Below are 22,446 nucleotides of genomic sequence, written 5' to 3' on the forward strand. Positions count from 1 at the left end.
AAGCATGACTATATATGGCTAATGATTACATCAGTATTTTTGTAGAGCTTGATAAATTCAATCTGCTCATCCCTTCCTTTCTCCTTTCTTGTAAGATGCAAGGCAGAAATACTTTAGAAAATCCAAGGTTGTAATCTGCTTTAGATCATTCTCATCATTCTTACTACTTATTATTCTAACATTCAACATGTATACCAGCTGTCTAACTGGATTGGGATAGATCTCTTAGAATAGTCAAGTGTTACTTAAATGTTTTACCTTTTTTATATATCAAATTTCACATATAAGAAATTGTTCTAAAACCCAACTGCTTATTATTTCCACTTAGTTTGTATGAAATGCAACTGGGAGAAAACATTTGGGAACAATAAAAACTATAGATTAAATTAGGGACATAGATAAATGCTGCAGACATCAGTAGTTTATTGTTTGTTTAGTCCAAACACATTCAATATGGAAACTCAAAGAATACTTTCCACCTGAAACAATTAAACTAGATTCTACTAGCATATAATGCTTAACACATTACAGCAATAAAGATGGTAATCCATTGTTTTCTATACCTACTAAAGCCAAGATGGTAAAGCCAATTTGGTTGCAATAGTGTCATAAGGATAGAATATTACCATCAAAAAATAAAACAAAATCAGCAAATAACAGTAATGGTAGATGAATATTTTTACTCTGTTTCACTGAAAAGAGGACAAAATGTTGAAAGTCCACAGTACTGCAGGTGAACAATCACCATGTAAACTTCTCCATATGATGTTTTAATGTTTTATTCATGGTACGTAAAGACTGAAGCTGAATGGCTCTTTGCTCTACTTTTCTATTATTACACTTAACATTTGTCATTACTTTTGGTGCCAGAACAGTTTTCATGGATGGCAGGGCAATATCCTGAATTGGAAATTATATATATGTACATATATATACATGTATATATATGTGTGTGTGTGTATATATATATATAAACAGAAATAGAAGAAAATATGCTTGGGGAAAAAAAAACAATGACAATAAAACAACTGCTTCTTTAAAAGTAGTATTAATAAAGGCTTCAAAACTCCAAAGTAATTTTCTGGTAAGAACTTCAAGTACTATACATCAGAAAGTATAAAACTGTTTCAAACAGAAAAAAAAAAAAAAAATCCTTAAACCCCCCAAAAATGGAAACTATGAAAATCCGTGTCCCCAAAATATATGCAATAGTGCAAGACTTTCCCTCAAACATGGAAGACCTCTTTCAAAGGGAGAAAAAGGGACAGATTTTACTCATATTGCCCAGTACATGAAAAACAAAATACAGGTATCATTTGCTAGTTTACTAAATAGCAAACAGTTGCCTAATTCAGAACCAATTTGCTACTATGTCAAGTGCATATCCTGTCTGTTTTACAAAGATAGAATGGAGAAGTCTTCCATGCTAACGAGCAGCTTTAAGTGGTCACACTTATTTACCCCACTCCTGCCTGAAACATCAGAAACTGGTATGTACTGATTGCTCCAAGCACAAAATTGGATAAGCTTTGCCATACTTGTGGTTTACTGGAACTTGCTATAAAGACAGACAATAATCCAGCAGCTACAAACTCTGCTCACAGAATTGTTTAAAGATTCATGTAAAAATAAAAGATGTCGTCCCAGACTTAAATTCAGGAGCCACTCGGGTGCTGACATCAGTTCAAGAATTGTGCAAAATGAATGACAGTTCCCTGCCCCCCAAATAGAAAATGCAAACACTTAAAGAGCTGCTGTTCTTTTCTCCGAAAATTGCAGTATCCTCACTTCAGGCTTACTTGCCATTTATGGAATCTGACTGCTTTTAAAATGTCACTAAAAATGTACGTCAAGTTGACTGACTTTTCCAAGCCCTGAAGTGATACGTTTCAAGGTCCACATTCGAGCTAAGAGAAAAGTCAACTAGAGACTTACTCAAATAACTGACTTCCTCCTTCCCTCTCCCCACAAACACACAAGACTCCCTCCCTCCCACAGATAACACAAAGTTGTTAACTGAAGAACAAGATAAATAATATGCTAGTCCATTTTACTGATTTTAAAGATACTGCAATTTTTATACATTTCGATGATTTTCCAACATTTTGCAGCTGTTTGGCTTTGCAGCACAGCAATTCATACACTATACTGTACAAAATTACCAGCAAGACTGGAATGATGTATTAATAGAAGGCACCATCATGCTTATTACATTACCAGAGAACAAAAATACAGTAAAGACAATTTTCACTGTACACAGCTTAAAGAAAGGAAAAAAGGGGAGGAGGAGTGTGTTGAGCAGCCAGCCATCCCTGTACTGAAGAGGGGCAGGTAGAAAAATCTTAGATATGGAGCTACTAAATCTGGTCTAATAGTCAAGACCATCGCATTTGAAGTTCTAATTTTTGTTATTTAGTTCATAACTAAAATGACTTCCTTCTGGAATATACTTGTAGTCTTGTTAAGGTTTATGTGTACACACGCTGGTCACAGCAAGCAGATAAAATGCCCTCATCATTTCACAAACTATTCTCTACCGGAAAAGAAGATGAAAGATTTTTTTCCCTGTTGCCTCCTGTTGCAGATGTCAATGTTAATGAGTTCAGAGTACCCATTAGTACATTTTGATGAGTGCATAACAAGTTTCTGTTGGTTTGTATTTTTGGGGGGAGCCAAGAAAAAAGGCAAGATTCTCCAATTGCACAAATTGCACTATTTGTGTTCCCAACATTAACAGGCAGAAACAGTAACACTTAAACAAAATGTGCAGCAGAAGATTTTTTTTTGACTCAAAGGACCTGAATTCAGTGGGCATGTCCTTTTAAGTTCACTTTGTCGTAGATAGTTTAAGATATGGTCATTTCTCAGTCCTTAATTCTCCAAGTCTAGATTTATAAATTAACAATGTGAATCCTGTTGTGAAATTGGGGAAATAATGTCCACCTCAATTTAACTGATAACCAAAAGATGCTTTTCACATCAAAGAAATGATCAAAAAGGCTGTGTCACATTCCAAAGCCAAAAAAAAATTAACAAGAATGCAAACACGATGAATAATGTACCACTGCCAAGACTTTGCCAACAGTGGAGCTTCAGCGACGCTGTCCTGTGAAGCGGCCTTCCATTTGCCCGGTTCCTCTTCCAGAGCCAAGTTTCTGTGCCATGCCACCCCTTGGAGGAGGTCCTCTTCCATCACGATCACGCATCATTCCACCACCCACAATTCCACGTGGACCACCAGGACCTCGATCATTGCGCCTAATATCCCTGCGATCATCACCACCACCTCTGGTTTCTCGCTCTCTTGCAGCTCTTGTTTTTTTCTCTTCAACATTTAAACGTACTTCCCCTCGAAACATAATTGGCTTTATAAAAGAGGAGAAAAATATTTACATGGGCAGGTTAGAGAGCAGTAGAAATGTATTACTCTGAACAGGTAAGTTAGATAAGCATAAGGAACAAAACACTTTTATAAGCCCCCCGCCCCCAGAGACAGGGTCTCAGCTGTCACCCAGGCTGGTGACAGCCAGTGGCACAAGCATGGCTCACTGCAGCCTTGACATCCCGGGCTCAAGTGATCCTCCCACCTCAGCCTCCTGAGTAGCTGGGATTATAGGTGTCCACCACCATGGCCGACTATTTTTCTTTTTTTGTAAAGACAATGTCTCACTGTTGCCCAGGCTGGTCTTGAACTCTCCTGAGCTCAAGCAATCCTCCTGCCTTAACCTCCCAAAGTGCTGGGATTACAAGTGTGAGTCACTATACCCAGCCAAAATTCTTAACATGCAATCTTTCCCACCTTCTTCAGCAAAGCAAGTAACAAAATTTAAAATGATCCACAAACTGCTAACAAATCTTTATTCTTTGCATAAATACCATTTAATAACTATTTTTAGCTTTATTATTAAAAGATTTTCTATGGTTTTTAAATACCCCAAATTAATATATACAACGATATAATAAAGTCTTGAATTATGCCCTTTAAATCACTTACTTTTGCAATTAAGATTCTCTGAACTGGTTCAGAGTCATCAAAAACCACAAAACCAAAATTTGGAAGCTTTCCCCCAACACCCTTGGTATTGATGCGAAGTTCCACAACGTTTCCAAAACCTGTGAAAATATACATTACATCAAGGGTTAAATATTTTTAACAGAATACCTTGATGGCTTAAACTGTTCAGGATAAATAATCTTAATCTCCCTGATCCATTTTAAAATAAAACTTGCAAGCTTCTACACACAGTGATAGCCAACCTACATTTACTGAAGCAGGCAATCACCTAAGATACCAAGTAGCCTGCCTGCCTGTTGTGTTACCTTTCTGCATCTTTGTTAGTCCTTTCATAAGTAAACTGTGTAACTCTGGAAAGACAATGTGTTTTCTCCTAATATATTGACCCGTTTGCCAAATGAATTCTTTATCTCTGAATTTATGACTGATTTATCCAGCTGTTTCTTCTAAACACTGTCGAGCCAGGCGAAATCAACACTAAGCAGTCACTGAGAAACATCTGAGATAGCCTACTCCCTTCTGCACAATTAAGGTGAGTCTGGTAGCTGGACACAGTATAAACAGAGAAACATTTTTTTAAAATAGTCATTTAAAAAGCTCCATATGCCTCTTAATTTAAAATAATTTAAAAACTTCTACAGCAAAATAAATCACTTACTCATGAAGAATTCTTTTAGTTCATTTTCATCAATATCATGTGGCAAGTTACCAACAAAAAGTTGATGACTATCTGGATAGCGAATTATTCTACGGTTGTCAGAGTCATTCTGTTCCATATCTCCTCTGCCTGAGAACAGAAATAGAGCAGATATTAAAGTTTACAATATCATAAAAACTACTTCAACAGAATGAATGTAAAAATCACTTAATATTGATATTCCTGTTTTAGTTTAATAAGAGTTGGTGAGCTTCTTGAAAAAGAGGCAAAACTACTTATTACTAGTAGGTTAGAAAACAGCATGACACTAAAATGTAAAGTGAGGACAATGACTAGGTTGCTAAAATAGCTTCTTCTAGATCTACTGGATTATACAAAAATCAAATACCAGTACAGGTATTCCTCCTTAACCAAACTGTTGCCATCACCCAGGAACCAAGCAGATTTCAGACAGTGAGGTACAGCTCTACTAAATATTTGCTTAGTCTTTTGAAATTCAAAATTCTTTGGCTGTATGACATTACAGCAAATCAGTAAATTTTAACAGCAATTATCACATTTATGTAGTCTATACATATTAGTGTATATGTATATATATACACATAAAATCTTATGATTCTCCCAATAACACGAGGAACACAGTGAGGAAAATAGGCAATACAAGAATAATTTGTGTAATATTTGACATAAAAGCAGCTCAGAATTTAAGGGTCTCACTCCAGATCCTAAGTTTAATCAGTGACAAATTTAGGACTTCTAGTTCAGTAACGTATCACTTTAAAAAAAAATTAACATTGTAAATGTGATATAAACTATCTCCATCTCTCCCATCTCCTCCCCAAAGCAATCTAAACATTCTTACAGAGTTCAAATAAAGGTATTACATGTATAGCTAACAATGTAAACAAGTCAAAAATCATGGCAACTTAATACCTAAGAATCAAAATGTGCTTACTGTTTATCTGTGAAGAGATAAGAGTGCTGAGAGAGTAGGTTATTGGCAACTTGGTTTTGAACTCTTAAAACCAGTGACTAGGCCAGGCGCAGTGGCTCACGCCTGTAATCCCAGCACTTTGGGAGGCCGAGGCGGGTGGATAACCTGAGGTCGGGAGTTCGAGACCAGCCTGACCAACAACATGGAGAAACCCCGTCTCTACTAAAAATACAAAATTAGCTGGGCCTGGTGGCACATGCCTATATTCCCAGCTACTAGGGAGGCTGAGAAAGGAGAATCGCTTGAACCTGGGAGGCAGAGGTTGCAGTTAGCCAAGATGGTGCCATTGCACTCCAGCCTGGGCAACAAAGAGTGAAACTCCGTCTCAAAAAAAAAAAAAAAAAAAAGACTTGTTAACGTCTTTTACACCTTCAAAATATGTCACCATGGCATGTCAACCAATCCTCCCTAAAAATTGGTTATTCGGCCCCAGACACTATTTTAGTGGATTGCTCACATCACATCTTTAAGCAATTTGAGACTATATGGGTCTGTGTATAGAACACATCATAGTTTCTTGGTTTTTTAAAATTCAGTGTTTTCCAACCTTACAAATGTTAAATGCTAAAGGCTATAAAAGAGCTGACTCACCTGGTCTTGGTCCTCTAGGAGGAAAACCAGGTCGTTCTCTAGGTCGTTGTTCACGCACACGAGGGGGCTGAGACTGAACTTCTGGTTTAGCTTCAACTCTTGGCTAAAATATAAAGAAAAAAAAACATTATAAAAAACACTCCACAGGAGAAAAACCAACCAAAGCAACTAACAACAAGTCACTAGCAGACAAAACAGCAGTTTTAAGTTTAGAATGTTTTTAACATAGTGTCCTATGTATGAGAAAAATAAATTTTTATCAAGATATTCTGTACCAATCTAGGACTGTAGGTAGCTTTTGTTTTCCCACTTAATGCTGTGTAACTCACAATAAGCTGCTTTTTACAGTCACATTTTTTCAAAGTTATATCAACACTGAAATAGCATAAAAGGTATTGCTACCAAAAAAAAAAAATCACAAAAATGCAAGATGAACCACTCCATGTAAATACATAAACAAAATTAAAAGCTATCTTCATCTCAGACAAGAATACATAACACATAATTTCTAAAAATCTAGTTTGCTATCCTTTAAATATAACAGCGCTCAGTAGTACTGCCTAAATCTCTGCCCATAATCTTAAAATCAATATTTTTATAGTTCAAAGTATAAAAATTAGCTTGCTCTAACACCTAAAACTGCTACCTTTAAGTTTAAAATGCATATTAAAAAAATGACAAACTTATAGAAACTTGTATGTAGCATCTCAAATAGTTAAAAGTCCTTTAGCTTCCTACTGTTCTTCCTTATGAGAAAAATATGCATTTGAAGTATTGGCCCCAATGATTTTCCTTAACTAGGGGGGATTGGGAGTAATAGGACAATTTAAGGTGCCTCCCAAAAGCTTCTGCCAACTGCTGAATTAAACATATAATTATTTTAAAAACAAAATTACATCGGCATCTGCTATTACCTTTTCCTCAAGACAACAGCATTTTCAGTATTCCCAACCTCTTCAGACCTTCTACTACCCAAATATTTATGGTCCAAGGAGAGACAAATATATGAACCTACAAAGGATGCTGAAAACACCCAAGAGAGTATGGAGAACATGTTCTCAACTCAGAAAGCTAGTAATTTCAGTCCCATCTTTAAAGATGGTCATCTTCCTGTAATCCCAGCACAAGGCCAAGCCGGGCAGATCACCTGAGTTCAGGAGTTTGAGACCAGCCTGCCCAATATGGCGAAACCCAGTCTCTACTAAAAATACAAAAAATTAGCTGGGCGTGGTGGCAGGCACCTGTATTCCCAGCTACTTGGGAGGCTGAGGCAGGAGAATCGCTTGAACCCGGGAGGCGGAGGTTGCAGTTAGCCAAGATAACGCCACTGCACTCCAGCCTGGCCAACAAGAGTGAAACTCCTTCTCAAAGAAAATAAATAAATAAATAAATAAGTGGTCATCTCTGAGGATCTCAGTCTATGCAGTGACACAAACTCTTTAATCATTTATATAACAGATATTGCAATTTACAAGGACAAATTTTGACACAAAATGCTTCTTTCAAAAATGACAATTTAATGTAAATGATTTCAGCCACTGTAACCAAAAGGAATATTAACTCCTATGCTAACAGTTTAACCAGGTTTGCTTGCCTCTTCCTAAATTGTTTTCCTCTATGTCAATGTCCTATTTCCCTCAAGATGAAGTTGCTTACCATATTCTAGAATTCTACTAGTTACAAAATGAATATTTTTAACTATCTCCAGGTTTTATTGTTGTTATTTATATGTATTTACTCCTATAAGGTCTGTATCTTTTATTTTTTTAGAGAGACACAGTCTTACTCTATTGCCCAGGCTGGAGTGCAGAGGCACAATCATAGCTCACTGTAACCTCAAATTCCTGGGCTCAAGTGATCCTCCTGCCTCAGCCTCCCAAGTAGCTGAGACTACAGGCACACCAGTGCCCAAGGCCCATATCTTAACTTACTTTTTCATCACCCAAAGAACCAAGCACAGTGCTATTAGACATAGATGTTCAGTAACTATTGGTTCATTTAAATTAAATTACATTTTTAGTTCTCTGACCCAAAACATGCAAGATAATGTTCTATGTCTGACAAGGATATGTAAGTGACAGCCCTGAGACCACTGCTATCTGTATTTGGGGTTTAATTCTATACAGTAATTTGATGCAAAATGTGATGCTGGAAAAGGCAGTTATTTAGAAACTTCAACTAAGGGGGTCTAAAAGCATACTTCAGTATGAATGTAAACAGAATTAGAAAATAAATGTACTGTGTCAAAGTTTAATAAAGAGTGTATTACTGGCAATTAATAAAAATAATAAATGTACCTTTATTACAAAATTTAAGAAAAACCTTAGACTCATCCAATCCAAATGTTATCAAAGAATTTGAGGCCCTGGTCTTGACTGATTTAAATTCTTTTCAGAACGGATTATCAAAACACGAGTAACTACAAGTAGCAAAATAAAGTTCTTCCTTATTCTTTAAGGACGAAAATTAAAAGCAGATAAAGTTAAATATTGATAATTTCCAACATCTTACAAATAATTCATGCCATTGATTTAGGAATCTGACTGTAATTAGATATTTGATGATGCCAATTTAAAAAAATACAAGAACAAAAAGCTAACACTGTCTCCTTCAGTAACTGATTGACACATGTTAACTAAGCCAGCTGCATCCTTATAATGCTTCAGGTCTCCAGTTTCATGATTAAAACTAGTTGTTCTGAACAGATAAAATGGCCAATATGCCACACAGTAGAGGGCCTTAAAATTAATTCCATGCAACCAGAAAGTATGATCAAATGACAAACCCACAAATGAAGGTCAAACAGAATATCAAGTAAGTACAGAACCATCAAATCAAGTCAATAAAAGCAGGTATAACCACAAATAATAAGCCCTTCAATTAAACATAAGTTCTTTAGGTGAGCTAGTAAATTTCCAGACAAAATCTTTTATTCAAGAAATTAACTTACCTACTTCTAAGTTAATGCCTACCAATACCCTGGAATTAATTTCCTTTTATCAATAATCTATGTTCAAAGTACAAGGAAACGAATACTACACACAAGCAACAAACTAAAATTGAAGGAGTATTAAATCAAGTAGAAATATCATGAATCTATTTCAAGTATAGCCTAAAGAGATTAGAAGTTCTTTTAAAGTTTAAATTCTAAACATTTAAAATTTTTGTTTTATTAAAGGGGTGGCATAGGAAATACAACTTCATTTCCTACACCTTGAAGACTAACTTCAAAAATACACACTTAAGGAAAATTACTTAAGATAAATATGAAGGTATTTTTCTGGGCAAGAGGCTAAGATTTAATCAGGCATGTCTTAGAGTCCTCTTTGATGTAAATACAGATAAGATACACAACTCTCCACACCAAGGTGCTGGATAACTGCATAAAGTCTACAGGAGGCTGGGCGCAGTGGCTCATGCCTGTAATCCCCGCCCTTTGGCAGGCCAACGCTGGTGGATCACTTGACGTCAGGAGTTTGAGACCAGCCTGGCCTACACAGCGAAACCCCGTCTCTACTAAAAATACAAAAATTAGCCAGGCTTGGTGGCGGGCACCTATAATCCCAGCTATTCAGGAGGCTGAAGCAGGAGAATCACTTGAGCTGGGCAGGTGGAGGTTGCAGTGAGCCGAGACAGCGCCACTGCCACTGCCAGTGCACTCCAGCCTAGACGACAGAGCGAGACCCTGTCTCAAAAAAATAAACATTTACATGAGCCACATATGGACTTGTGTCCAACTGCATGACTTCAAAGCCCACCCATACTATGTACATAAATGTCTGTGAGTTACTCTAGACCTCAATTTTTCTGTCTCTAAAATAGAAATAATAGTACCCACAGGTGGTTGTTCAGAATTCACTGAGAATGAATAAAAAGTGCTTCACACAATGCTTGGCACATATCAAAGGCATAAGCACAAGCTATTTTAACTTTTAACTGTTTAAATTCTCTGAAATAAAATAATCCAAAGGTTCCAAATCCAAATCTGACAGGAAATGAAGATTCCAAAAGAAGGGCCAAAAGTCATTTATTGGGTCTTCGGATGGGTTGAAAAGTACAAACAATACTGCACAAACTAACTTCCTCTGTTAAGATGGAACTCTGGGTGACCATCTTACATAAGGGTAACCATGTATTTCCTGAATATCCAAATGGGAAAAAAAAAAAAAAAAGTATCATGGGCGTATTCTACTTTTATGTAGCTGATTACCTGTCCCCACACCAGAACCACCAAAAATTACTTTTAAAACCTCAAAATTTCACTGTTTAGAATGTATAAAAGATATATTTATACACTAACGTTTTAAACATAAATTCTAGTGGAATGAAGCTTAATGCAAAATGTAGGGAAAAAACTGGACACCCTTTATATGCTGATAAACTTAATTATAATTTAGTTCATTCTAAACTAAATCTAACAAACTTCTTAGGTAGGCAGTGTCTTATTTTCACATTTTTGAAAGCTCTGAAATGGGTAAGATGACAAACAGACAAAAAGCAGAATACTAGAATGATCAGTTAAGGTGAACACTACAGTCATAAGTTGGTACAGGCTTCAATTAAGTGGTGTGAACCACTTACACAGCGAGAGCTTAGGCAGCGTATGTTAAAAAGTTTCCTGGTTTTTTTTGTTTGTTTAAAAAAAAAAAAAAAAACGATTCTTTATTACGCCACACTACTTTGTGCCTCTCCAAATTTCTTACCTAAAATATTTTTGCTAAATAGAATTTGAAGCTTTTGAAAAAGGAACATTCTTTTTGTTATTTTAAGAAGCCTTTTAAATGACAATATTATATATTGGTAAAAACCAACTTAATCTGTATTTCACACACCCAAACCCCAAATACCACCTATGTAGATGATGAATGGAGATCTGACATTTAAAGTGGGTGCACTGACATACAATACAAGTTTTTTGTATATTTAATCCATAATTTCTGATTGACTCATTTTTAAAAGTACTTAAAAAATAAGCATTTGGCAATGTAACAAGGATACAATCCAATGTGTTCACAGATTGGTTACCTGTGAGACTGGTGCTTTAACATGGGGTGGAATTCCAGAGGAAGAAACAGTACCACTAGGAGGCAGGTTTTTACTGGTCACTGAAGCCCAGGAGAAAGCCTGCAGGAAATGCAACAAACCTAGACTACTAATCATGGAAAACCACCAACATTCCTATAGGGAAACTTCCAAATATATATTTTCTTTTCATTTCTAAACTATTGCTCTATATTGGAAGACTCCTAAAAGAAAGGCACACAGACACATGCCAGTCTATGTGCCAGCTTTCAAAATCTCATTATGCAAGCTTATTTGTAACTGTTTTGTCTGACTAGTAAATAAAACCACAAGCAAGTTCCTACGTACTCTAAGTAGATGAGCAAGTGGCAAACAAAACCACTAACAAACATGCTAGAAAAGCCCGAACCTAACAGAAACAATTTATTTCCCCTTTGGGGGTAAGATAGGGTGTGTGATGGTGTTAAGGGGAGAGGGAAGGATAGGAAAGAAGAGAGTATTAGCTGGAAACTCTGACATTCACAAATTGAACAAAGAATCTCCTCCTATCACTACCCAAATATACTTTAACCTTTGGCTTTGAAGAAAGATAAAAGAAGTTTCAGGTAGGCTTACATGATACACTAAGGATGTCACTCATCTTTCCAAGATAGTTTAATTGGTGTAGAAAGGAAACTGATCCCATTTAAACCACAAACAACAGGTATCTCTTCTTTTAATTACAGACCAACTTGTTTAAGTTGGGAAACTGCATGATTCCTGGTGCATCTGTGCTCAGAGAATTTAATACAGAATGAAAGAACAACTGACAGCTCTATACATGGATCCAAATAATTTCATTTAAGCTACTAAACAATGCATACACACAAGGAAGGATTCATCTTAAGTTATAAATTTCAGTCTTAGGGGGTATTTTGCGGGGCAGGGAAACAATTTTTCATTTTTTCAGATGACAAAAAAAAAAAACCCCACAGCTTCTTTCATATACATAAAGTAATTTACTAAACAATTTAACATAATAGAGAAAGGTCATACTTCATTAACAGCACCAAATTTGAACATGTGATGTTGTAAGTCTAAAGAGTTCTTTGATCTAACCTTTGGTGGTTCTTGTGGCAGAGAAACAGGTTCTGCCGGAGGAGGAGTAGTAGATTTCTCCTCTAATTCTTCTAAGTTCTTCTCCTCCACTTGTGGTTTCAGCTCTTCAGTCTTTGTTTCAGATTCTGGCTCAGGTTCAGGTTCATGAGAGGATTCTTCCAAAGGCTCCTCTATGCCATTACTACAATAAAATATTTAGTTCACTTTTTAGTGGGAGTTCAAGACAAAATTCAATTTCTCTCTAATCCAATAGGTGTAACTAGTTATATGCCAATAACCTGTTCTAGATCTACAAAGTATTCAAAGCAAAATTCCAAAAAGAACTATAAAACAGAAGGAATAATACTCTCAAGTAGCAGTTCCTTAACCCCACCATTTTAAAACTGAATTACTAAGAATGTTTAATGCTAACTATAAACCTATCTTTTATAAAAATAAAATGCTTACTCTGTGTTGTCTTAAACACTCCACATTATCAGTAAGGAACCACTATGTTGGTGCAAGGCATGTTCAATTTTTGGATTAAATAAAACAATTCTTTCCAAATTTGCATATATACAATAGGTACTCAAATACTGACCTAATAGGTGACTTTACCGAGAATTTACTTCCAACGATAATTCTAGGAACAAAAACCACCTTGCTGACATAGTTCAGACCAAATTTAACCTTGCAAATACTATTCTTACGTCACAGGGTGAGCTTCATAGTAACCACTGTTAGCATTTTCTTGTACAGGTTCAGGAGATGGTTGTCTTTCTTCTTGCTCCTCTTCTACTTCATCTTCTGATTCTGACAATACATAAAACAGCACATCTTTTTTAAAGAGGCTTCACAATTTCTAATGAACGTATTTTTAACATGTTTAAGGAAGTGGTATGATAGTAAAAAAGAAAATTTGACAATTTTCTTTCTTTCTTTCTTTTTTTGAGATGGAGTCTTGCTCTGTTGCCCAGGCTGGAGTGCAGTGGTGTGATCTTGGCTCACTGCAACCTCCGCCTTCCGGGTTCAAACGATTCTCTGACCTTAGCCTCTTGAGTAGCTGGGGTTACAGGTATGCACTATCACGCCCAGCTAAATTTTTTTTTTTTTTTTTTTTTTAAAGTAGAGATAGGGTTTTCACTGTGTTGGCCAGGCTGGTCCCAAACTCCTGGTCTCAAGTGATCCACCCACCTTGGCCTTCCAAAACACTGGGATTCTGGGTGTGAGCCACCTTGCTCGGCCCCCAAAAATTTTTTTTTTGTTTTTTTAACAAAGGCATTCAACTGCAATATCCTCTGTTCTCTCAAAAACTGGAGAGCAAGGATGAAGTTTAATATTTGTTGTACTCTATTAGAAAAAAAAAAAAATTTTCGTAAAAGGAAAAAAATTATATTAAAGCCACAATTTAGCTTCCTTCGTCACATCTATTTAATAGACCAATAATGATAAAGAAACTAACCACTGTACATCAATGGAAGATCAATTAAATAATTATGGCATAGCCACAATGTAGACAGCCAACAAAGACATACTACATTAAAAAAAAAAGGAAGCTTTAAGTCAGTGTAATTCCACATTTATAAAAATACATGCTGCTATGAATAGAATCCAAAAACCTTCTCCAATAGGTACCAAACTTGGTTATCTACAGAGGATGAGACTGAGGGAAACCTTTTTTCTTGACATCCAAATTTTGTATAATCTCAAACAATGGACATCTTTTTATAACAACGACAACAACAACAAAACCACAAAAAAAGATGTTTGACTCAGTTACAATAAAGAAGCAAATTTCCATAAATGTCATACTTATAGGAAATAGTCCATAAAGAGTACCAACAGAACCCTTCTATCTTCGTATCTTCAAAGTAACCTCACCTTCATCAAGTTCAGGCTCAGAATCACCAAACACTTCATCTTCATAACGAAACATATCATTGTGAACATAAAATTTATTTGGAACAGATCCCTATAGGAAACAACATTTATTCCATAAATACCCAGAAATCTGGTATTATATAAAAAAGCAAATTACATGGCATACACAATTTCTCATTTTAATACTAGAAATCTGGACTCAATATAATTTTCCAATGCTGAACATGCTATGATGTTTATATAAAATAAAAAGGTCACTCAAAAAAATACAACAGTAAAACTCGCCATTACTTTTGCACCAACCTAGAACTCAAGAAACAGCTATTTAATAGAAAAGAAATCAACAGAACTTTTCTATTTTGTTTTCAAATGTAACCTTTCAAATATACCAATATAGTTTTTGTATTAATGTAATCTTAATCATCCATTTACAAGCTTATATCAGTATTTGACTTATAATTCCAAATAGTCAAAGCATATGTACACACACACACACACTCACTCACTCAAACAACAAGTCAAACACAAATTCTTCAAAAATAGCAGTATGCAAATCTAAATTTATTAGAAACCCTTGGACACTTCAAACCAACTAGCAACAGCCAAATTCAACCATATAAATGAAAACTAAATGAAATGAGAAACTTACTTCAGGAGCCAGAACAAAGGTTTGCATAAACTTCCTTTCTGGTTGTCCACTGTTAGACAGCAAACCCATGACCTGGACAACTACTCCATCACTCAAGGTTGCATGAGCATCCACATGACGAATTTTAGTATGACATTCACTGAAGTTCAGAGATAACACTTTGTGGTGTATATCCTTTATTAGGGAGGGAGGGAAAAATATAAACTCTTGTAATACTGCATTACCTACACAATACTATTACCTGCCCTCATTGATTTCCTTACAACTCCACAGTATTAACTACTTAATCTTCCTGACTGAACTGAATCCACTGACCATGCTATGCATCACTGCCAGACTGATGCTCCTAAAGAAGAAATCACAATAGCTCTCTGATATTGTGCAGTAATCTGGCTTTATACAGCTGTCTCCCACTTTTCTGTAATAAGTATTTAGTCATTCTCATATGTTGTCTGCTCCTTGAACTTACACATAATTTTACTGTGTGTTTGCTGATGCTATTTTTTGTCTACTTGTAATTCTTTATTTGGTAAGGCCAAATCTTATAGTCTCACATCCTCTACACAAAGTCTTCCTTCCCTGTTAGGTCATAGGAAACATATGTTTCTGGGCATTCCTATAGCATAGGGTTTAGCTCAGATTTGTATAAACTTAATACACTGTCTTAACTATCTGCTATATAAAATACATCAATGAGATAAAACATACTGTTCTCTCCTTTGTAGCCATCGCAGTATAACACCACGTTTCACACAAAAATGATGTTTAAGAACTCAAAGCATGTCTCACAATTATTGTTAAACTGAACAACTACTGACAATTTATGTTGACAATTACTGTCAAACATAAATTTCAGTTACCAACAACAATCATATTGAAAAAAAAAATCCATGGACATAAGAAGGCTATTTTTAAAAATCTCTGTCTTAACACAACATTTCTAAACTATATATGAAATTGATACTTACATTTTGGCCATAAACAGCTTCCTGGGGCTTTCCACTAGCATCTACTCCACCATGAACATAGGAAGAATTCCTGCCATAAAACCTGCAAAACCATAATTAATGATTAACACTGAATTGTCAAGAGAAGCCTAAGAGGCAGTAGAATTCTGGTGTCATAGACTAGGTTCCGGATCCGGCTCTGTCACTAGTTGTGTAATCTTGGACAGGTAAATTACTTAAGGTCTTTAAGTTCAGTTTCCTTGGTTATAAAACAGGAACAGGAACTACTACACAGGGTCGTTGTAAGGATTAAATGAGTAATGCACATAGAATGCTCTTAGTTTATCTGGCACAGTACGTAGACAATCATTAGATACTCATATCTAATTCTTATCACATATGTTTTTTGTTAAGTGGAAAAATCGGATATTTTTGACTATTTAGTACATTCTAAATACAGATGCTATAGTAACCAACCCTGTTTTTCTCTTCAGATACAAAGATTCAGCTATCTAGATTTGTTTGGGAATCACAGTTTAATACTATATTCAGATCTCCAAATGATTACTAATTCTAAAGGCTTAAACTGTTTAGATTTAAAATAACTGAAACAATTCAGAGATAAAGTCTAAAATCCAAAATTACTTCAGCATCTAATTTTTTAATATTTTTGTACTGTTCCTAAGTATGTGTAAATTAGTCTTTTATTGGCATTATCCAAAGCAATTAGAATTAGAATCTTTCTAAATTAAGCTCAAAGACGTGAAGTTAATTTTTTCACAAAGAAAACGCAACTCCTATAGTAATAAAACATGTAAGAGCTTCCTTTATGCTAAGCAATGTTTTTAGTGTATTATGTGTACTGATTGACTTAATTTTCTTAACAATCTCATGAAGTACTATTATCTAAATAAACAAGCTGCGGTTCAGAAGAGGTTAAATTAACTCCCCTAAGGTAATATACCTATCAAGTGGGGCACCCAAGATAAGAACCTAGTCTAACTTGAGAGTCCATGCTTTTAGCCACTACTCTTACTATTAAATTTACACTATTTTCTCTCATGTACTACTGGCATCTTTCCTATAGAACAGTTTGGCTGTGTGTGTATCTGTGTGTATACACATGAAAAGTCTCAGAATGATCATATCTCTTTGATGCATTAATTCTTCCAGGAAAGTATCTAAGAAAATAACTAACTAGCAACGTGCACAAATAATGCATGTTTCAGGATATGTATTAGTGTTGCTTATCACAAGTAGAAAATTATAACAACTTGAATTTTCATTAAGAAAGAAATTGGTCAAATAAGCTAGGTCTAAAACAAGTCTGTTACTGTTTAAACATGATGGTGTAGGGCCTTATTGTTTTAATTTTTTTTTTTTTTTTTTGGTCACTAAAGAAAACAAAAAACCCTGTATCATGAAAAGACCAAATTTCAGATATCAAAGGGCCCTATTAATTCTATATCTTCCCCCAAACTCCCTCACACACACTGTCATCAAAAACATCTTTACTTTTACAATTAGAGAAAGACATACAGTTATTCATTTTACATTTATTTGCGGGGAAGATACATGTTAGTTACACTTTATATATACTACATTATAATAAAGTGGTTGGGGACACTACTCAGAACTGGGCCTAAATATTGGCTATGGTTAGCTTGTTTACTTATTGAGTGATCCTAGATGAATTACTAACCTCAACTGTCTAATAGATAAAGAGCTAATAAAAGTAACTTCACTTTAAGACTGTCATAAGGAGGCTGGGCGCGGTGGCTCATGCCTGTAATCCCAGCACGTTGGGAGGCTGAGACGGGCGGATCACGAGGTCAGGAGATCGAGACCATCCCGGTTAACACAGTGAAACCCCGTCTCTACTAAAAATATAAAAAAATTAGCCGGGCGTGGTGGCGGGTGCCTGTAGTCCCAGCTACTCGGGAGGCTGAGGCAGGAGAATGGCGTGAACCCAGGAGGCGGAGCTTGCAGTGAGCTGAGATCCGGCCACTGCACTCCAGCCTGGGTGACAGAGCGAGACTCCGTCTCAAAAAAAAAAAAAAGACTGTCATAAGGAATACATGAGATAATATACATATGTAAAGTAATTAGAGTCTAGCAAACAGTAAATATAAAAATGCCTTCTTGAATAAAACAGATTACATGTATGTTCAAAAGAGCAAGACAAATTGCTACTGAAATGCTCATTAAGATGACCTACAGATAAAGGAATTTAAGTCTTTTAAACAGCCTTTCTCACGGGAAGTGGTAATATATTTATCCTTAACCCATTTGGCCAGTGTGTTCTGCAATACTTACAAAGTGTAACTCTTGTAAGAGTTTCACCTATCTTCTACTTGCTAAGATACATCAAGAACAAAAATTAAATACTACCCACAATATAAATCAATTTCACTTTGATCTCTGGAAAAAACAAGCCTACAGATGTCTACCTCTTGTTAAAACAGTAAATAAGGTTATTGCTGCTGTTTTACAAAGGAATACTATTTTACAGATTAGAAGAAATACAAATTTTCACAGTATAATCATTTAACTGATCCATTCCCCGACACTGTTTGGGATAACTTTAAAAAAAAAGATTTAAGCTGCTGATTTCAAATTGCATATTGGAACCCATTAGTTGGTCAAACGGTCAAACCCAAGATATGGTTTTTTTTTTTTTTTTTTTTTGAGATGAAGCCTCACTCTGTCACCCAGGCTGGAGTGCAGTGGCACAATCTCCGCTCTCTGCAGCCTCCACCTCCCAGGTTCAAGCAATTCTCCCGACTCAGCCTCCTGAGTAGCTAGAACTACAGGCGCCTGCCACCACGCCCAGCTAACTTTCGTATTTTCAGTAGAGACGGGGCTTCACCATGTTGGCCAGGCTGGTCTCAAACTCCTGACCTCAAGTGATCCACCTGCCTCAGCCTCCCAAAGTGTTGGGATTGCATGTGTGAGGCGCTGCGTCCAGTCTCGTGTAAACTTTATATAGTTCTCCACCACCCACCCCAAAAGGCTTTTTTTGTTTTTTTGGTTTTTTTAATGAAATAAAGGTTGGGCTTGGTGGCTCATGCCTGTAATCCCAGTGCTTTGGGAAGGCAAGCTGCAAGCTGGGAGGATCGCTTGAGGCCAAGACTTTGACGCCACAGAGGGCTATAATCACATCACTGCACTCCAGCCTGAGTGACAGAGCAAGACCATGACTCTAAAAGTAAAATACTAGAGTACATGTAAGTGTGTGCATATATATATATGAATGTGTTATGTACTAGAATATGACATAAAGTGTTTTTGTTACTGTGAGTTGCAGTCAAAAACACTTTCTGCCATCAAATGAATAAAATATTGAATACAGTTTAGACATGTTTACAAACATACTGTCAGATAATGAGACAGGAAATGCAAAATATATGTAGTAATATCCAAGAAAAAAAATAGATAACAATACCAAATTATTTGTTTAAAATTTACCTGTGTAAATATTCTGGAGCTTTATTCAGCAAAGTATAATACTGCCTCACAAACTCCCGCCCTACAAGCAGCGGACTGGGCTTCTCCATAACCATTTCTTTGCTGCACAATGTCAAATGCTAAGGGAGCAAACACAAGAATAACTATTAAAAAGTCATCTTTGTCATCAACCACCATGAAATAAATTTTCTTTTTAGCCAAATTTAGCAGTGGGGAGTTGTATACCAATTAGTGACACTAATGTTAATAAGTTCTGATAACTCACTACCATCAGACTAACCTGAAATAAATTTTCTTAGCCACACAAATGGGACCAAAATTAATGCCACTATTAAAAAAGTAACTTACAACAAAAAGCAAAACAATACATTCCTAACTACTATCCATAAGGTAACCTCCAACATTTGTGTCTCCCTTTGTCTCTCTTTCTCGATTTCCCTACCCTTCAGGACAGGAAAATAGCATCTTTGCTATTTCTTATTCCCAAGGGGTCCAATGCTGCCTCAGACTAAGTATAAGTCCTTCTATTCACAGTGCCTTTTTCCTTTGGGGACCAAAATCTACTACATTCCTGGATTGCAGTGGTTTTATCCTAGGAAGAAAGACAGAGGGCACAAGTTAAGACTCAGAGATAACACTCATGGCAAAGCGCCATGACTTGTGTTTTTGTATTCTCTTTCCTTCTGGGAATTAATTTCACCATTTTCAAAATAGTAACAAGGATTAATCACCACCTATAACTTCAGTACTTAGAGATAATCATTTTTTACCTTTGATATTATGTCTCTCTAATCTTTCTTTCCACTAATTAAGCATCTAACTACATGAGATGCTGTTTATAATAAATGAAATCTCTGGTGAACAAGGTAAGATTCTAACCCTCGAGGAGTTTATAGTCTGTCAAGAAATATAAACAAGCAAAAACTGGTGCTATGATAATGTGCCTCAAAGTTAAAACCTACAAGAACAACTGGCACGAAATAAATACAATTTCTTTTTTGTCTTGTGAGACAGGGTCTCATCTGTCACCTAGGCTGGAGTGTAGTGGTACAATCATGGCTCACTACAGCCTCAACTGCCAGGCTCAGGCTCAGGCTCAGGCTCAAGCGATCCTCCCACCTCAATCTCCTGAGAAGCTGGGACTATAAGCACGCACCACCATACCTGGCTAATTTTTTAAAATTTTTTAACTTTTATTTTTAGCAGAGACGAGGTCTTGCTATAATGCCCTGACTGGTCTCGAACTCCTGGCCTCAAGTGATTCTCCCACTTCAACCTCCCGAAGTGCTGGGATTATAGGTGTGAGCCACAAACAAAACTTCTCAGCAATTACTGTTAAGAATATAGTCCCCAGAACAGTCAAAATTATAACATTAGAAATTGGAGATTAGGAGGAGAGAAAAATGTGAAATATAACCTCTTTTATTTTATTTTGAGATGGAGTCTTGTTCTGTTGCCCAGGCTGGAGTCCAGTGGTACAATCTTGGCTCACTGCAACCTCTGCTTCCCAGGTTCAAACAATTCTCTTGCCTCAGCCTCCCAAGTAGCTGAGACCACAGGCACGTGCCACCACACCTGGCTAATTTTTGTATTATTAGTAGAGATAGGGTTTCACCATGTTAGCCAGACTAGTCTTGAACTCCTGACCTCGTGATCCACCCGCCTCAGCCTCCCAACGTGCTGGGATTACAGGCGTGAGCCACCGTGCCCAGCCACCTGTTTTATTTTCAAAAGACCTATTACACTTAAAAGTACTAAAACAAACAAAACAAACAAAAAAAAAAAACAAAAAAAATCATAATAGCTAAGTGTGTATCTATTGGGTAAATCAGGATGCAGTTTAAATTCCTGCTTAGCCAGGTACAGTGGCTCCCGCCTGTAATCCCAGCATTTTAGGAGGCCAAGGTGGGCAGATTGTCTGAGGTCAGAAGTTTGAGACCAGTCTCGCCAAAATGGTAAAACCCTGTCTCCATTAAAATACTAAAATTAGCCAGGCGTGGTAGTCAGCGCCTATAGTCCCAGCTACTTGGGAAGCTAAGGCAGGATAATCGCTTGATCCCAGGAGGCAGAAGTTGTAGTGGGTCAAGATCATGCCTCTGCACTCCAGCCTGGGCAACACAGTGAGGCGCCATCTCAATAAATAAACAGATTGATTAATTCCTGCTTAAACTTCAGGTTGAGCCAGGAGGATCATTTGAGGTCAGGAGTTCGGGACCAGCATGACCAAGATAGTGAAACCCCGTCTCTACTAAAAATAAAACAAAATTGGCTGAACATGGTGGCACACACCTGTAATCTCAGCTACTCAGGAGGCTGAGGCACAAGAATCACTTTAACCTGGGGGACAAAGGTTGCAATGAGCTGAGATCACACTCCAGCCTGGGCAACAGAGCGAGACTATCTCAAAACAAACAAAGACAGACAAGAAAACACTGCAGGCTGGCACAGTGGCTCACACCTGTAATCCCAGCACTTTGGGAGGCAGAGGTGGGAGGAAAGCTCCAGGCCAGGAATTCAAGACCAGCCTGGCCAACAGAGAGATCCCATCTCTATACAAAAAAATTAAAAATAAAAAACAAATTTCCATGTGTGTTTACTTTAAATAACTAAAACAATTTCAGAGACAGTCCTGCATCACAGTCATTAAAATTGTGATACTATTTTTAATAAAAATCAAATACCAACTATAATAGAGCTTACAAATAAAAAGTGTAGCTTTACATAATTCTAGTGACTCACAATTCAACTTTTACATTATGTTTTTAGGTTCCTTGTTTCTTCCTTTCCAACTAACTTTCCCTCCTCTGTCTTTCTGAAACCCTCAAACTTGATTTACAAAAATCCCCAAATCTGTTTAAAATTTTCCATAATGCTTCACCTGCTTTCAAAAATAGTTAATTCACAAAGAGCGGATCCAAAAACTGCCATTTCAGGTGCCACTGATATTCCAGAAAACTGAAAACTCCCAATAAGGGTAACAACCCTAACGCAAAAAGGACTCATATGCTACATTTAAAGTAACAAAGCACTGGGCTGTGGCTCATGCCTGTAATCCTAGCACTTTGGGAGGTCGAAGTGGGCAGACTGCTTGAGCTTAGGAGACCAGCCTGGTCAACAAGGCAAAACCCCATCTAAAATTAGCCA

The 22,446-nt window shown here is 36.5% G+C and overlaps 1 protein-coding gene across 7 annotated transcripts in view; it reads right to left on the reverse strand.

Moving 5' to 3' along the window:
• Positions 1-403: 403 nt before the first annotated feature.
• The window catches only part of G3BP2 (G3BP stress granule assembly factor 2), an 82,851-nt gene continuing 60,808 nt past the window's right edge, over positions 404-22,446 (reverse strand). For 5 of the 7 annotated variants that reach the window (XM_050790855.1, XM_050790852.1, XM_050790853.1 and 2 more), the window contains exons 2-12: positions 19,303-19,421; positions 15,856-15,937; positions 14,888-15,061; positions 14,239-14,329; positions 13,068-13,170; positions 12,379-12,559; positions 11,284-11,382; positions 6,259-6,361; positions 4,674-4,802; positions 3,995-4,113; positions 404-3,365 (exon numbers count right to left, since the gene is read on the reverse strand). In XM_050790855.1, coding sequence (XP_050646812.1) covers positions 3,093-3,365; positions 3,995-4,113; positions 4,674-4,802; positions 6,259-6,361; positions 11,284-11,382; positions 12,379-12,559; positions 13,068-13,170; positions 14,239-14,329; positions 14,888-15,061; positions 15,856-15,937; positions 19,303-19,397 — 1,449 coding nt within the window. In that variant the 5' untranslated portion in view covers positions 19,398-19,421 and the 3' untranslated portion in view covers positions 404-3,092. The remainder of the gene's footprint in view (positions 3,366-3,994; positions 4,114-4,673; positions 4,803-6,258; positions 6,362-11,283; positions 11,383-12,378; positions 12,560-13,067; positions 13,171-14,238; positions 14,330-14,887; positions 15,062-15,855; positions 15,938-19,302; positions 19,422-22,446) is intronic. The other 2 variants (XM_050790857.1, XM_050790851.1) reach the window with 1 other exon arrangement.

The sequence above is a fragment of the Macaca thibetana genome, chromosome 5 (genome assembly GCF_024542745.1).
Source record: "Macaca thibetana thibetana isolate TM-01 chromosome 5, ASM2454274v1, whole genome shotgun sequence".
Lineage (NCBI taxonomy): Eukaryota > Metazoa > Chordata > Mammalia > Primates > Cercopithecidae > Macaca > Macaca thibetana.